At 46.1% G+C, this 16672-nt stretch overlaps 1 protein-coding gene across 2 annotated transcripts in view; it reads right to left on the bottom strand.

The window, feature by feature from the left end:
- Nucleotides 1-16672, bottom strand: part of LOC138670479 (cohesin subunit SA-2-like) — a 164072-nt gene that overhangs the window by 3762 nt on the left and 143638 nt on the right. For both annotated transcript variants that reach the window (XM_069757868.1, XM_069757869.1), the window contains 2 exons: nucleotides 7918-8108; nucleotides 6421-6547 (listed from right to left, as the gene is read on the bottom strand). In XM_069757868.1, coding sequence (XP_069613969.1) covers nucleotides 6421-6547; nucleotides 7918-8108 — 318 coding nt within the window. The remainder of the gene's footprint in view (nucleotides 1-6420; nucleotides 6548-7917; nucleotides 8109-16672) is intronic.

Below are 16672 nucleotides of genomic sequence, written 5' to 3'. Positions count from 1 at the left end.
AGGTTAGTAACGGATGGTGTGGGAGATTTTGAGGTGAGTATTTTCCTCACCCGTCCCAGTTAGGAATTGGGGATCCCTCTTTATTTTATTAAGGACTGCAGCCGCGGGTCCCACGGGGCAGGGATTGTCGCTGCACTGCAGCGGCCTTGCTGATCGCTTCCCCTCCTTATCCATGGGGGGGGGGGGGGGCTGCTCTATCTTCTTCCGGCATGGCGTCTTTTTTTTTTTTTCAGCCGCGCTGCCCTTTTATTCTCCCGGATGGCCGTTACTCTCTCTCCTGCTCTGGCGGCTTCTACAGGCAGCCCTACTACCTACTTTCTCCGGCGGCCACGTTCCTCTGTCGCTGTTTTCCCTCAGCGGTCGCCATCTTCCCGCCAGCCGCACCGCTTGTTTCTCAGTGCAGCAGCCCTCTCTGGCGGTCGCAGCCTCTTAATTTAGCCCCCGGCTTCTGCCCGGGCCTACTTGTCGACGCGACCCCGCCCACTTCCGGTTTGCTCGGGTGAGTTTTTTCTTTCCCGACCGACAATCTTCCTCCCTGCAGTCTCCGCCCACCAGCGCCATCTTGGTGCTCCCGGGTGCACGGTACATTCCAGCTAGGCGCCACACATCTCCACTCCTTACAGAGCGCGCATTCTGCATCCTAGCGTCCTTCCATACAGCCCTCCTGCCTAAAGGGGATCCTTCTCTGGAGGTCCACTGCAAGCCTACAGCTTCCTCCATCTGGAATCCGTTTTTCGTCTGCTGAGAGTAGTTCTGCACTGCAGACTGACACTCCTCTGCCCCTGTCCCCTAACCCTCTGGCATTCTCTTCAGGGACCCTTCAAGATGTCTACCTCTAAGGGAGGCCGCCCTCATCCCCCTACATCTTCCTCTACTTCTTCTGCCTTAGTCAAATACTTTGCATGTTCGTCCTGTAACTGCAAACTTCCCTCAGGTCAGTCCTCTCCACTCTCAGGCCTGCAGCAACCCGAGTGTTCCCAGGATCCCCTGCCGCTCCGCTTGAGTGATACCCCCACCCCAGGCTGGGCATCCTCTGTCACAATCAGTAGCAGATCTAACTCGGGTGTTTCAGACTCTGGTGTCCGTGTTGGATCACTTACCTCTGCAGACCCCCGCAGTAGCCAGCGGGTCGCAGGAGCCTCCGTCCGAGCCCTCCATTCTAAGCAACAAAAGGTCCAGACAGGAACTCCGGTCTGAGTCCTCTTCTCGTTCCATCTCGCCCCACGGTCCTCCTCCCCTGAGTCAGGCGAGACGTTCTCTGATGCGCCCTCGGAAGATATTTCAGAGGTGGATTCTAACCAAATCGCTACCATGAGGGATATGGTTCAGAATCTCATTGGAGCAATAAATCAGACCTGTGGCATCAAAGATACCTCTACGGAACCCGCAGATCATGCGGTTTCGTTTAGACGGGCTAAGCCATCTTCCAAGTTCTTCGCTCCTCATCCTGAATTCGAGGAGATCGTGACCGGAGAAAGAGAGAATCCGACCAGACGTTTTCAAAAGGGAAAGCGTTTTGGCGTTTTATATCCCTTTTCTCCAGAACTTACCGCCAATTGTACTGATTCTCCCTCAGTGGATCCTCCAGTTTCCAAGCTGTCCACCAACACGGTCATTCCACTGTCCGGCGGAGCATCTTTTGAACGATTCTAATGATAGTCATAGAATCCTTTGCGAAGTCAGCCTTGTCGGCATGACTCGCGGCAAGACCCCAGCCCACTTCCCAGGCTGGGCGGCCGTCTCCTCTTCTTCAGGGATGTCTGGATCTCCTCAGTAGAGGACGCATGGGTCAGGGAAGTTGTATACTGGGATACAAAATAGAGTTCGTTTCACGACCCCGGGATCGTTTCTTCGAATCCCGACCTCCAAGAGACCCTGCTCTTGTTCCGGGTTTCTTCACAGCCATTGCGTCTCCTCAAATCTGGAGTAATCGTTCCCTTCCCAGAAAAAGAACGGTTCACAGGTTTCTATTCCAATCTTTTTGTGGTACCAAAAAAAGACTGCAAGGTTCGTCCCATCCTGGATCTCAAATTGCTGAACAAGAGGGTTTGCCTGAGACACTTCAGAATGGAATCCCTTCGTTCGGTAATTGCTTCCATGGAGGCTGAAGAATTTCTGTGTTCCATAGATATTCAGGACGCCTACCTCCATGTCCCGATATTCCCGGGACATCACCAATTCCTGCACTTTGCGGTGCTCCAGGACCATTTTCAGTTTGTCGCCCTGCCGTTCGGTCTTGCAACTGCTCCCAGGGATTTCATGGAGATCATGGCGGCGCCGATAGCCATCTTGAGGGTCAGAGGCCTGGTTTTCTTTCCATACCTCGACGACATCCTCATCAAGCTTCCGTCTTTTTCTCAGGCTCACAAAAGTCTGTCCATCGTCCTCGACACCCTAGCCCGCTTTGGGTGGCTGGTCAAACTGAAGAAGTCCTGCCTTATTTCTTCTCAGCGCATAGTCTTCCTGGGCATGCTCTTCGACACTCGTCAGACCAAAGTCTTCCTTCCTGAAGACAAGAGATTCATCCTTCGTCAGGACGTACGCTTGCTCCAGGGTCCTCGGTTTCCCTCCTTCCGATCGGTCATGAACGTTCTAGGGAGGATGGTAGCATCATTGGAAGCGATTCCCTTCGCTCAATTTCACTTGCGACCTCTTCAGCAAGCCATCCTATCTCAGTGGGACGGTCTGTCTTCTCCCTGGAGCGTCCGATCTGACTCTCCCCGGGTCAAACGGTCTCTCAACTGGTGGCTGACGTCACCTCTCATCTCCCAGGGTAGGTCCTTCCTTCCAGTTCACTGGCAAGTGGTGACGACTGACGCCAGCCTGCTCGGCTGGGGTGCGGTGTTTCGCCACCTGACTGTTCAGGGTCGTTAGTCGTCGCAGAGATCAATGTCCTCGAGATTCGGGCCATCTTTCTGTCCCTTCGTTGCTGGGAAAAGATTTTCAGGGGTCTACCAATCCGAATCCAGACGGACAATGCCACAGCTGTGGCTTATGTCAACCATCAAGGGGGGACTCGGAGCTCCTTAGCCCTTGCTGAGGTATCCAAGATTCTCCTCTGGGCAGGGGCATCGGTTCCACGGTGCATATCCCCGGCGTGGACAATTGGGCCACCGACTTCCTCAGCCGGCAGGGGAATGGTCCTTGCATCAGGAGGTCTTCCATCAGATTTTTCTTCGATGGGGGACTCCGGACGTGGACCTCACAGCATCCCGAAGGAACAGGAAGGTTCCTCGGTTCGTCTCCAGGTCTTGCGTTCTTTTTGCAGTGGGTGTCGACGCTCTGGCCATTCCTTGGTCGCAGTTCGTGCTGCCCTATCTGTTCCCATCTCTTCCCTTGCTTCCCAAGCTGTTGAAAAAGATCAAAGCAGAAGGGGTGCCGGTCATTCTGATCAGCCCGGATTGGCCCAGGAGAGCTTGGTATGCGGATATTGTCAACCTTCACGCGGACGCCCCCTGGCAACTTCCAGACAGGCCCGATCTGCCATCTCAGGGTCTGATCTGCCACCCGAATTCTCGGTCGCTCAGTTATAGGCGTGGCTGTTGAGACCGCAGTTCTAAGAGCGTCCGGCCTTTCGGACCAGGTGGGTGATTCACACCATGATCCAGGCTCTGAAGCCTTCATCTTCCAGGATCTACTATCATACCTGGAAGGCTTACTTTTGTTGGTGAGAGTCCAACCGTGTTTCACCTATGTCTTTTTCCCTGCCTTCCTTCAGGCAGGATTGGATTCGGGTCTCGCTCTCAGTTCCCTAAAGGGCCAGGTTTCTGCGCTCTGTCCTTTTTCAGAAGACTGTGTTCTCGGCCACAGGTTAAGACCTTCCTTCAAGGAGTAGCCCATGCTGTCCCTGTGGATTCATGGGATTTAAAGGGAACCTGTCACCCCGAAAATCGCGGGTGAGGTAAGCCCACCGGCATCAGGGGCTTATCTACAGCATTCTGTAATGCTGTAGATAAGCCCCCGATGTTACCTGAATGAGGAGAAAAAGACGTTCGATTATACTCACCCAGGGGCGGTCCCGCTGCTGGTCAGGTCTGCGCAGGCCCCAGAAAGGTCAGAGAGGCCCCGGCGCCTGCGCACTGCAGTACTTTGCTCTGCCCTCAACAGGGCAGACAGTACGCCGGAGCCGTGGCTGAAGATCAGAAGCGGATGTCTTGGAATGAAGATGGGAGGCGCCGCAGCGGACCACACCGGTCCGACCGGACCAGCAGCGGGACCGCCCCTGGGTGAGTATAATCTAACGTCTTTTTCTCCTCTTTCAGGTAACATCGGGGGCTTATCTACAGCATTACAGAATGCTGTAGATAAGCCCCTGATGCCGGTGGGCTTACCTCACCCGCGATTTTCGGGGTGACAGGTTCCCTTTAAATTTGGTGCTGGATGTTTTGAGGGGTTCCCCCTTTGAGCCTCTCAGAACGGACAGGGAAACCTCCCTATCTTGGAAGGTGGCCTTTCTTTCCACCGCGTTTCCGAGTTGGCGGCGAGTTTTTTTGCTGACTTCCTTTCTTGGTTATCCACCAGGACAAGGTGGTCCTCAGGCCTCCGCCTTCCTTCTTTCCTATGGTGGTTTCTACCTTCCACCTCAACAAGGACATTGTTCTACCTTCCTTTTGTCCAGCTCCGACTCATCCTCTGGAGCGATCGTTGAACAAGCTGGACCTCGTCAGGGCAGTGAGGATCTACCTTGCAACAACGGCTGCTTTCCGGAAGACTGATTCTCTTTTCGTCATTCCTGCTGGCACGCGTAGAGGCCTGCCGGCTTCCAAGGCGACTATTGCTCGCTGTATTAGAACGGCAATTTTGGAGGCTTACCGGGTCAAGAACAGAGTGCCCCCTCCTGGGATAAAGGCTCACTCTACCCGGGCAGTCGGCGCTTCCTGGGTGGTACACCACAGGGCTTCCGCCCTACAGCTTTGCAAAGCGGCCACCTGGTCTTCCATCCACACGTTCGCCAAATTTTACAAGGTCCATACCTATGCTTCGGCGGACGCCAGCCAAGGCAGAAGGATCTTGCAGGCGGCAGTGGTGAGTCCTCTGACCTGATGGAAGTCTGTTTTTCTCGCCCCAGGGCCTGCTTGGGGCCGTCCCATGGTTCCTGTGTCTCACAATGAGAGGCGTTAAGAGAAAACAGGATTACCGTAAAATGTTTCTCGGAGCCTCCATTGGGGGACACAGCATCCTCCCAATGTTTCTCAGTTTCTGTTGTTCTATGACTGTTCTCACATTTACAGTTCTCATGTTTATGGTTGTTTCAACCTTGTTGTTTTTTCTCCTACTGCTTTCTTACTAACTGAAGTGCATAATGCCAGTCGGTGGGGTGTATACTGCAGAGGAGGAGCTAACTTTTTTGTGCATAGTGTCAGCCTCCTAGTGGCAGCAGCATATACACCCATGGTTCCTGTGTCCCCCCAATGGAGGCTCCGAGAAACAGATTTTACGGTAAGCAACCAAAAATCCTGTTTTTTTTCGCTATAAAAACGCATAAATATGCATCCCATCAATTATAATCCATTCTGCAATTTTTGTGCATATGTTGCATTTTTTCCCGCGAAAAAAAAAACGCATCGCGGTAAACGCAGCGTGTTCATTAATTTTATGGGTTTTTCGTGTTTTTACCGCTATTTATTGCATTGAGAAAGCTCCGGGGGAAAAAACGCACAGAAAAAGTCCAGTTTTGTTCAGGAAAATTCTGCAGAAAATCCTGACGTGTGCACATAGCCTTAGTCTAACATTTCCTCCATTATGTAATAAATCACAGTTCTTGACCAGTTCTAGTCTGCAGATTATGATGGGAATCATCGGGGAGCAGCTGGTTTTGCTAGTTCTTAGCTATTCAATAACTACATCAAATATAAAAGTTGTAGTGTCATGTCTATTAGGGTTTGCTTTTGAAGAAAACTCACAACTGAGGAACAGTCGTTGCTTATCTCAGCTAGAATCCTCATCCTCAGCTGCTTCTATATAGGGGTTAAACAGTTGTGCTTCCAATGATCCATTGTTCCACAGCTGTTGTTGGTCCCCTGCTCTACCTCCTGTTACCAGCTGTCTTTTAGTTCCTCATTAATGTGAGAACAAACTTCTTAGCACAAACACTTTAATGGTCTATCCTAAAAGAACTTCATTATTACTGGGACTCCCAGCGATTATTCAACAAAGCACTGTTTTTGGAGAGCAATGAGAGTCCCAGTGTTTGGATCACTGCTGATCAGGAAGTTGTTGCCTATCCTGGAGATAAGTTTGTACCAAGATTTGAACAAATCCCTTAAGGTTTGATGGGCAGAGTTCTGACTGCAATGGCTCTGAGCTACTGTACAAGGCACAGCTAAACTCCTAAGTTAATAGGGGTCCTGCAGGTCAGACAGCTGACAATGCCTTAGAAAAGATAACATTTTTCCTTTAGTTTTCCAGTTATTTGCCAACCTGTTGAATGATACGGAGCTTTCTGATGGTAGCAGGTGAAGTGCATTTTGTTTGCTGCATTTAGCAGGATGAGACTCCAGATCATCAAATGCTCTCTTGTGTAGCAAGCTTCTCCCTGGAACTTGTTCTGTAAGGCAGAATACATAGCTAGAGGTACACGCATCCCGTACAGTGTAGGGGTATCACACCATCTCTAAGACTAGTGCAACAACTGCACCACATTCCTAATTATAAGGGTATGTGCACACGTAGAAAGCTCCACTGCGGATTTTTCCGCAGCGGATTTGATAAATCCGCAGGGCAAAACCACTGTGGGTTTTTCCTGTGGATTTATCGCGTTTTCCGCTGCGGATTTACATCTGCAGTTTTCTATTGGAGCAGATGTAAAAACGCTGCGGATTCTGCACAAAGAATTGACATGCTGCGGAAAATAAAACGCTGCGTTTCCGCGCGTTTTTTTTTCCGCAGTATGTGCACTGCGGATTTTGTTTCCCATAGGTTTACATTGTACCGTAAACTCATGAGAAACTGCTCCGCATCGTGTGCACATACCCTTAAAGTCTATGGAAAACTGATATGTTAATTAGCCATATGTTTTTCTTTCATCTGTAACTTTTTTTTTTTGCTTATTGAGTCCGTTACCAATAGAAGAAAACAGATGACTAAGGCTACGTTCACATTAGCGTCGCTGTTGCGTCGGCGACGCAGCGGCGACACGCCCCTATGTTTAACATAGGGGACGCGTGCGTCTTTTTGCACGCGTTTTCCGACACGTGCGTCATTTTAGACGCTAGCGTCGGACGCAAGAAAACGCTACAAGTTGCATTTTTCTTGCGTCCGATTTCGGCAAAAAACGACGCACGCGTCGCAAAACGCGCGCGTTTTTGCGCGCGTTTTTCCGTGCGTCGCCGCTGCGTCGCCGACGCAACAGCGACGCGACGCTAATGTGAACGTAGCCTAACAGATCTGTTTTCCATAGACTTCAGTGTTTAAAACAAAATCCAGCAGCGATCAGTTTTTAAACACTTGACTAAAGTTGTGTCTGCACCGCTTTTTTCTTTTTCCTTCCAATGGATTGCTGCTGGTTCTATTCTAACAGATGAGTGCTGGACATGGGAACAATCAGAGGAAAAGTATAATAGAAGCAACTTCTGGATTTATCACCCACTTCTGGTTGAGGAAAAACAAGTTTCTAATATGAAGGGCCTAGAACTTGCAAAGAATCATGAATAGTGTTTCCAACACGACTAACCCTGCTGCTAAATATTCCCAAGAGTATTGTTGGGAACATGTAGGTGACTGATCTAAAATATTTACCCAGAATCCACACCACGGCAACCTGTTTCTGGAGATGATTTGTTTTGTTTTGTCTCGAGGTAAGCGCTCAAAAACATACCAATCTATTAATGGATTTACATTAATATCTTCATGCAAAGTGAATATGGTCTATGTAGTGCAGCAGTAATATTTAAAGAAAAATGAGCTGCTGGATCTCACCACACATTGATTTTCTCTTTAAAGGATAAGGTGTGCTGGAACTCATACGGTCTCTAGAAAAGAGGCTCCCGCATGAAGAACTCTCTTCATCATGGTCCAGTAAAGAATTACTGTACACAGTAAGAGGATGCCATCCCGCTCCTTTACACAGCATCATCTGCTCGCTGGCAAATCTCTGCAGATATCCATGCCTGGTGATACACACAATCATGATGTTATTATACCGAGCACACTATGATAGATATATATATATTTATTTATATTGAACAATAGCATATTAGGGTCGTGTTCACATGCAGTATTTTTGCAGAGAGTTTTTTTATGCAAATTAAAAATTGATTTTTTTTTACACTGCCAGAAAACGCTATGGTGTTTTAGGAATCGCGTGCACACTTTTTTTTTTTTTCCTGCCACCGCATATAAGCATTGCTGAAAGCTGCAGCATGTCAATTCCTCCAGTGGGTTTTTTTTTCACCCACAAAATGAGGACTGGAAAGAAAAAAAGAAAAAAAAACCGCTGTAAAAACATGTAACGCTATTGTTTGTGTTTTCTGTGAATACAACTAACTTTATTAAAAATGTACTGTAGACAAAGCACACATTTAATCTACACCCAAAAATTTGGCAAAAAGCATTTAAAAAAAATGCTAAAAATCAGGTGTTTTGCAGCTTTTGTACTGCAGGACAAAAAAAAACATCAAATGGTGAATGTAAACACAGCATAACGACGCCCTCATTCACCTATTCAATTTTCCATAACAATAATAGGTTTATTTATGATTAATGTACAGTACAGAGCAAAAGTTTGGACACCTCATTTTTCTGTATTTTCATGACTGAAAATTGTACATTCACACTGAAGGCATCAAAACTATGAATTAACATGTGGAATTATATACTTAACCCCTTCACCCCAAAGCCTGTTTTCACCTAAGTGACAGGGCCAATTTTTACAATTCTGACCACTGTCACTTTATGAGGTCATAACTCTGAAACGCTTCAACGGATCATGGTGATTCTGACATTGTTTTCTTGTGACATATTGTACTTCATGATAGTGGTAAAATTTCTTCGATATGACTTGCATTTATTTGTGAAAAAAACAAACATTTGTCGGAAATTATGAAAATTTAGCAATTTTCAAACTCTTAGTTTTTATGCCCTTAAATTAGAGAGTTATATCACATAATATAGTTAATAAACAACATTTCCCACATGTCTGCTTTACATCAGCACAATTTTGGAAACATAATTTTTTTTTGTTAGGACGTTATAAGGGTTAAAAGTTGACCAGCGATTTCTCATTTTTGCAACAAAATTTGCAAAACCATTTTTTTACGGACCACCTCACACTTGAAGTGACTGAGGGGTCTATATGACAGAAAATGCCCAAAAGTGACACCATTCTAAAAACTGCACCCCTCAAGGTACTCAAAACCACATTCAAAAAGTGTATTAACCCTTCAGGTGCTTCACAGGAATTTTTTGAATGTTTAAAAAAATTGAACATTTAACTTTTTTTTCACAAAATTTTTACTTCAGGTCCAATTTGTTTCATTTTACCAAGGGTAACAGGAGAAATTGGACCACAAAAGTCGTTGTACAATTTGTCCTGAGTACGCCAATACCCCATATGTGGGGGTAAACCACTGTTTGGGCACATGGCAGAGCTCGGAAGGGAAGGAGCGCCATTTGACTTTTCAATGCAAGATTTGCTGGAATTGAGATCGGAGCCCATGTCACGATTGGAGAGCCCCTGATGTGCCTAAACAGTGGAAACCCCCACAAGTGACACCATTTTGGAAAGTAGACCCCCTAAGGAACTAATCTAGATGTGCGGTGAGCACTTTGAACCTCCAAGTGCTTCACAGAAGTTTATAATGTAGAGCCGTAAAAAAAAATTTATATTAATTTTCACAAAAAATGATCTTTTTGCCCCAAATTTTTTATTTTCCCAAGGGTAACAGGATAAATTGGACCCCAAAAGTTGTTGTGCAATTTGTCCTGAGTACGCCGATACTTCATATATGGGGATAAACCACTGTTTGAGCGCATGGCAGAGCTCGGAAGGGAAAGAGTGCCATTTGACTTTTCAATGCAAAATTGGCTGGAATTGAGATCGGACGCCATGTCGCATTTGGAGAGCCCCTGACGTGCCTTAACAGTGGAAACCCCCCACAAGTGACCCCATTTTGGAAAGAAGACCCCCAAAGGAACTTATCTAGATGTGTGGTGAGCATTTTTAACCCCCAATTGTTTCACTAAAGTTTAGAATGTAGCATTGTGAAAATTAAAAAATCATTTTTTCTTTCCACAAAATGATGTTTTAGCACGCAATTTTTTTTCCCCAAGGGTAACAGGAGAAATTGGACCACAAATGTTATTGTCCAATTTGTCCTGAGTACGCGGATACCCCACATGTGGGGGGGAACCACCGTTTGAGTGCATGGCAGAGCTCAGAAGGGAAGGAGCACCGTTTGAAATGCAGACTTAGATGGAATGGACTGCAGGTGTCATGTTACATTTGCAGAGCCCCTGATGTACCTAAACAGTAGAAACCCCCCACAAGTGACCCCATATTGGAAACTAGACCCCCCAAGGAACTTATCTAGATGTGTTGTGAGAGCTTTGAACCAACAAGTGTTTCACTACAGTTTATAACGCAGAGCCGTGAAAATAAAAAATATTTTTTTTTCCACAAAAATGATATTTTATCCCCTATGTTTTTATTTTCCCAAGGGTAACAGGACAAATTGGACCCCAAAAGTTGTTGTCCAACTTGTCCTGAGAACGCTTATCCCCTTAGCGACCGCCGATACGCCTTTTAACGGCGGCCGCTAAGGGTACTTAAACCACAGCGCCGTTAATTAACGGCGCTGTGGAAAAAGTCAATAGCGCCCCCCAGAGGCCGATTTTCTCCGGGGTCTCAGCTGCCGAGGGTAGCCGAGACCCCAGAGAACATGATTCGGGGGGGTTTTAACCCACCCCGCATTTGCGATCGCCGGTAATTAACCGTTTACCGGCGATCACAAAAAAAAAAAAAAAAAAAAAAAAAGCGATCTCTTTTTAATTTCTCTGTCCTCCGATGTGATCGCACATCGGAGGACAGAGAAAAGGGGTCCCAGGTGGCCCCCCAATACTCACCTAGCTCCCCCGATGCTCCTCGTGTCTCCCGGTGGGCGCCGCCATCTTCAAAATGGCATGCGCAGTGCGCCCGCCGGCCGGCACCGGGGGAATCTTTGGGGTCTCGGCTGCCGGGGGTAGCCGAGACCCCAAAGAGCATGATCGGGGTTGGTATTACCGACCCCTGTTTTGCGATCGCCGGTAATTAACTGTTTACCGGCGACCGCAAAAAAAAAAAAAGTAAAGTGTAATTCTCTGTCCTCTGATGTGATCGCACATCAGAGGACAGAGAAATAGGGGGATTCGGGGACCCTACAATACTCACCTAGGTCCCTGGATCCTCTTGCTGCTCCTCCTGGCCGCCGGCAGAAGAACATGGCGGACGCATGCCCAGTGCGCCCGCCATCTGTCTCCATCTGCCGGCCGGCAGGAGAACAGCAGTTGGGGCTAAAATTAGGGGTAGGGTTAGGGTTAGGGTTGGGGCTAAATTTAGGGTTGGGGCTAAATTTAGGGTTAGGGTTGGGGCTAAATTTAGGGTTAGGCTTCTTTCACACTTACGTCGGTACGGGGCCGTCGCAATGCATCGGCCCGACATACCGACGCACGTTGTGAAAATTGTGCACAACGTGGGCAGCAGCTGTAGTTTTTCAACGCATCCGCTGCCCAATCTATGTCCTGGGGAGGAGGGGGCGGAGTTACGGCCACGCATGCGCGGTCAGAAATGGCGGATGCGACGTACAAAAAAACGTTTCATTGAACTTTTTTTGTGCCGACGCTCCGCCAAAACACAACTGATCCAGTGCACGACGGACGCGACGTGTGGCCATCCGTCACGATCCGTCGGCAATACAAGTCTATGGGCAAAAAACGCATCCTGCGGGCACATTTGCAGGATCCGCTTCTTGTCCAAAACGACGGATTGCGACGGAATGCCAAACGACGCAAGTGTGAAAGTAGCCTTAGGGCTAGGGTTAGGGTTGGGGCTAAAGTTAGGGCTAGGGTTGGGGCTAAAGTTAGGGTTAGAGCTGGGATTAGGGTTAGGGTTTGGATTAGGGTTGGTATTAGCGTTACGCTTGGGATTAGGGTTAGGTTTGGGATTAGGGTTAAGGTTAGGGTTGTGATTAGGGGTGTATTGGGATTAGGGTTAGGTTTGAGGTTAGGGTTGAAATTAGGATTAGGGGTGTGTTGGATTTAGGGTTTTGATTAGGGTTATGGTTAGGGTTGACATTAGGGTTGTTTTGGGGTAAGGGTTGTGATTATGGTTAGGGTTAGTGATTAGGATTATGGATCAGGTTGGGATTAGGGTTAGGGGTGTGTTGGGGTTAGGGTTGGAGCTAGAATTGGGGGGTTTCCACTGTTTAGGTACATCAGGGGGTCTCCAAACATGACAGCCAATTTTGCGCTCAAAAAGTCAAATGGTGCTCCCTCCCTTCTGAGCTCTGCCGTGCGCCCAAACAGTGGGTTACCCCCACATATGGGGCATCAGCGTACTCGGGATAAATTGGACAACAACTTCTGGGGTCCAATTTCTCTTGTTACCCTTGTGAAAATAAAAACTTGGGGGCTACAAAATCTTTTTTGTGAAAAAAAAAATATTTTTTATTTTCACGACTCTGCATTCTAAACTTCTGTGAAGCACTTGGGCATTCAAAGTTCTCACCACACATCTAGATAAGTTCCTTGGGGGGTCTAGTTTCCAAAATGGGGTCACTTGTGGGGGGTTACTACAGTTTAGGTATATCAGGGGCTCTGCAATCGCAACATAATGCCCACAGACCATTCTATCAAAGTCTGCATTCCAAAAAGGCGCTCCTTCCCTTCCGAGCTCTGCCGTGCGCCCAAACAGTGGTTTACCCCCACATATGGCACATCAGCGTACTCGGGATAAATTGGACAACAACTATTGCAGTCCAATTTCTCTTGTTACCCTTGTGAAAATAAAAACTTGGGGGCTAAAAAATCTTTTTTGTGGAAAAAAAAAATATTTTTTATTTTCACGGCTCTGCATTATAAACTTCTGTGAAGCACTTGGGCATTCAAGGTTCTCACCGCACATCTAGATAAGTTCCATGGGGGGTCTAGTTTCCAAAATGGGGTCACTTGTGGGGGATTTCTACTGTTTAGGCACATCAGGGGCTCTCCAAACGCGACATGGCGTCCGATCTCAATTCCAGCCAATTCTACATTGAAAAAGTAAAACGGCACTCTTTCTCTTCCAAGCTCTGCGGTGCGCCCAAACAGTGGTTTACCCCCACATATTGGGTATCAACGTACTCAGGAGAAATTGCACAACAACTTTAGTGGTCTAATTTCTCCTGTTACTCTTGTGAAAATAAAAATTTGTGGGCAAAAAGATCATTTTTGTAGAAAAAATGCAAATTTTTTTTTTCACGGCTCTACGTTATAAACTTCTGTGAAGCACATGGGGGTTCAAAGTGCTCGCCACACATCTAGATAAGTTCCTTAAGGGGTCTAGTTTCCAAAATGGTGTCACTTGTGGGGGGTTTCCACTGTTTAGGCACATCAGGGGCTCTCCAAACGCGACATGGCGTCCAATCTCAATTCCAGCCAATTCTACATTGAAAAAGTAAAACGGCGCTCCTTCACTTCCAAGCTCTGCGGTGCGCCCAAACAGTGGTTTACCCCCACATATGGCGCATCAGCGTACTCGGGATAAATTGGACAACAACTATTGCAGTCCAATTTCTCCTGTTACCCTTGTGAAAATAAAAACTTGGGGGCTACAATATCTTTTTTGTGGAAAAAAAAATATTTTTTTATTTTCACGACTCTGCATTCTAAACTTCTGTGAAGCACTTGGGCATTCAAAGTTCTCACCACACATCTAGATAAGTTCCTTGGGGGGTCTAGTTTCCAAAATGGGGTCACTTGTGGGGGGTTACTACAGTTTAGCTACATCAGGGGCTCTGCAATCGCAACATAATGCCCACAGACCATTCTATCAAAGTCTGCATTCCAAAAAGGCGCTCCTTCCCTTCCGAGCTCTGCCGTGCGCCCAAACAGTGGTTTACCCCCACATATGGGGTACCAGCATACTCAGGACAAATTGGACAACAACTTTTGGGGTCCAATTTCTCTTGTTACCCTTGTGAAAATAAAAACTTGGGGGCTAAAAAATCTTTTTTGTGGAAAAAAAAAATATTTTTTATTTTCACGGCTCTGCATTATAAACTTCTGTGAAGCACTTGGGCATTCAAGGTTCTCACCGCACATCTAGATAAGTTCCATGGGGGGTCTAGTTTCCAAAATGGGGTCACTTGTGGGGGATTTCTACTGTTTAGGCACATCAGGGGCTCTCCAAACGCGACATGGCGTCCGATCTCAATTCCAGCCAATTCTACATTGAAAAAGTAAAACGGCACTCTTTCTCTTCCAAGCTCTGCGGTGCGCCCAAACAGTGGTTTACCCCCACATATTGGGTATCAACGTACTCAGGAGAAATTGCACAACAACTTTAGTGGTCTAATTTCTCCTGTTACTCTTGTGAAAATAAAAATTTGTGGGCAAAAAGATCATTTTTGTAGAAAAAATGCAATTTTTTTTTTCACGGATCTACGTTATAAACTTCTGTGAAGCACATGGGGGTTCAAAGTGCTCGCCACACATCTAGATAAGTTCCTTAAGGGGTCTAGTTTCCAAAATGGTGTCACTTGTGGGGGGTTTCCACTGTTTAGGCACATCAGGGGCTCTCCAAACGCGACATGGCGTCCAATCTCAATTCCAGCCAATTCTACATTGAAAAAGTAAAACGGCGCTCCTTCACTTCCAAGCTCTGCGGTGCGCCCAAACAGTGGTTTACCCTCACATATGGGGTATCAACGTATTCAGGAGAAATCGCACAACAACTTTTGTGGTCTAATTTCTCCTGTTACCCTTGTGAAAATAAGAATTTGTGGGCGAAAAGATCATTTTTGTGTAAACAAAAGCTATTTTCTATTTTCACGGCTCTACGTTATAAACTTCTGTGAAGCACTTGGGGGTTCAAAGTGCTCACCACACATCTAGATAAGTTCCTTAAGGGGTCTAGTTTCCAAAATGGTGTCACTTGTGGGGAGTTTCCACTGTTTAGGCACATCAGGGGCTCTCTAAACGTGACATGGCGTCCGATCTCAATTCCAGCCAATTCTGCATTGAAAAAGTCAAACGGCGCTCCTTCACTTCTAAGTTCTGCGGTGCGCCCTAACAGTGGTTTACCCCCACATATGGGGTATTGGCGTATTCAGGAGAAATTGCATAACAAAATTTATGGTTACATTTCTGTTTTTACACTTGTGAAAATAAAAAAAATGGTTCTGAATTAAGATGTTTGCAAAAAAAAGTTAAATGTTCATTTTTTCCTTCCACATTGTTTCAGTTCCTGTGAAGCACGTAAAGGGTTAATAAACTTCTTGAATGTGGTTTTGAGAACCTTGAGGGGTGTAGTTTTTAGAATGGTGTCACACTTCATTATTTTCTATCATATAGACCCCTCAAAATGACTTCAAATGTGATGTGGTCCCTAAAAAAAATGGTGTTGTAAAAATGAGAAATTGCTGGTCAACTTTTAACCCTTATAACTCCCTAACAAAAAAAAATTTTTGTTTCCAAAATTGTGCTGATGTAAAGTAGACATGTGGGAAATGTTATTTATTAACTATTTTTCGTGACATATCTCTCTGATTTAAGGGCATAAAAATACAAAGTTTGAAAATTGCAAAATTTTAAAAATTTTCGCCATATTTCCGTTTTTTTCATAAATAATCGCAAGTAATATCGAAGAAATGTTACCACTAACATGAAGTACAATATGTCACGAAAAAACAATCTCAGAATCAGCGGGATCCGTTGAAGCGTTCCAGAGTTATAACCTCATAAAGTGACAGTGGTCAGAATTGCAAAAATTGGCCTGGTCATTAAGTACCAAATTGGCTCTGTCACTAAGGGGTTAAACCCCATATGTTGGGGGGAACCACTGTTTGGGCACACAGGAGAACTCGGAAGGGAAGTAGCGCTGTTTTACTTTTTCAAAGCAGAATTGGCTGGAATTGTGATCGGACGCCATGTCACGTTTGGAGAGCCCCTGATGTGTCTAAACAGTGGAAACCCCCAATTATAACTGAAACCCTAATCCAAACACACCCCTAGCCCCAACCCTAGCCCTAACCCTAGCCCTAATCCTAACCCTAGCCCTAACCCTAATGGGAAAATGGAAATAAATACATTTTTTTACATTTTATTATTTTTTCCGTAAGTAAGGGGGTGGTGAAGGGGGGTTTGATTTACTTTTATAGCGTTTTTTTGGCGGATTTTTATGATTGGCAGCTGTCACGCACTAAAAGACGCTTTTTATTGCAAAAAATAGTTTTTGCATCACCACATTTTGAGAGCTATAATTTATCCATATTTTGGCCCACAGAGTCATGTGAGATCTTGTTTTTTGTGGGACGAGTTGACGTTTTTATTGGTAACATTTACGGGCAGATGACATTTTTTGATCGCTTTTTATTCCGATTTTTGGGAGGCGGAATGAACAAAAACCAGCAATTCCTGAATTTCTTTTAGGGGGGGCGTTTATACCGTTCCACGTGTGGTAAAATGGATAAAGCAGTTTTATTCTTCAGGTCAGTACGAT

The sequence above is a fragment of the Ranitomeya imitator genome, chromosome 3 (genome assembly GCF_032444005.1).
Source record: "Ranitomeya imitator isolate aRanImi1 chromosome 3, aRanImi1.pri, whole genome shotgun sequence".
Lineage (NCBI taxonomy): Eukaryota > Metazoa > Chordata > Amphibia > Anura > Dendrobatidae > Ranitomeya > Ranitomeya imitator.
This window is presented reverse-complemented; position numbering and strand designations above follow the sequence as displayed.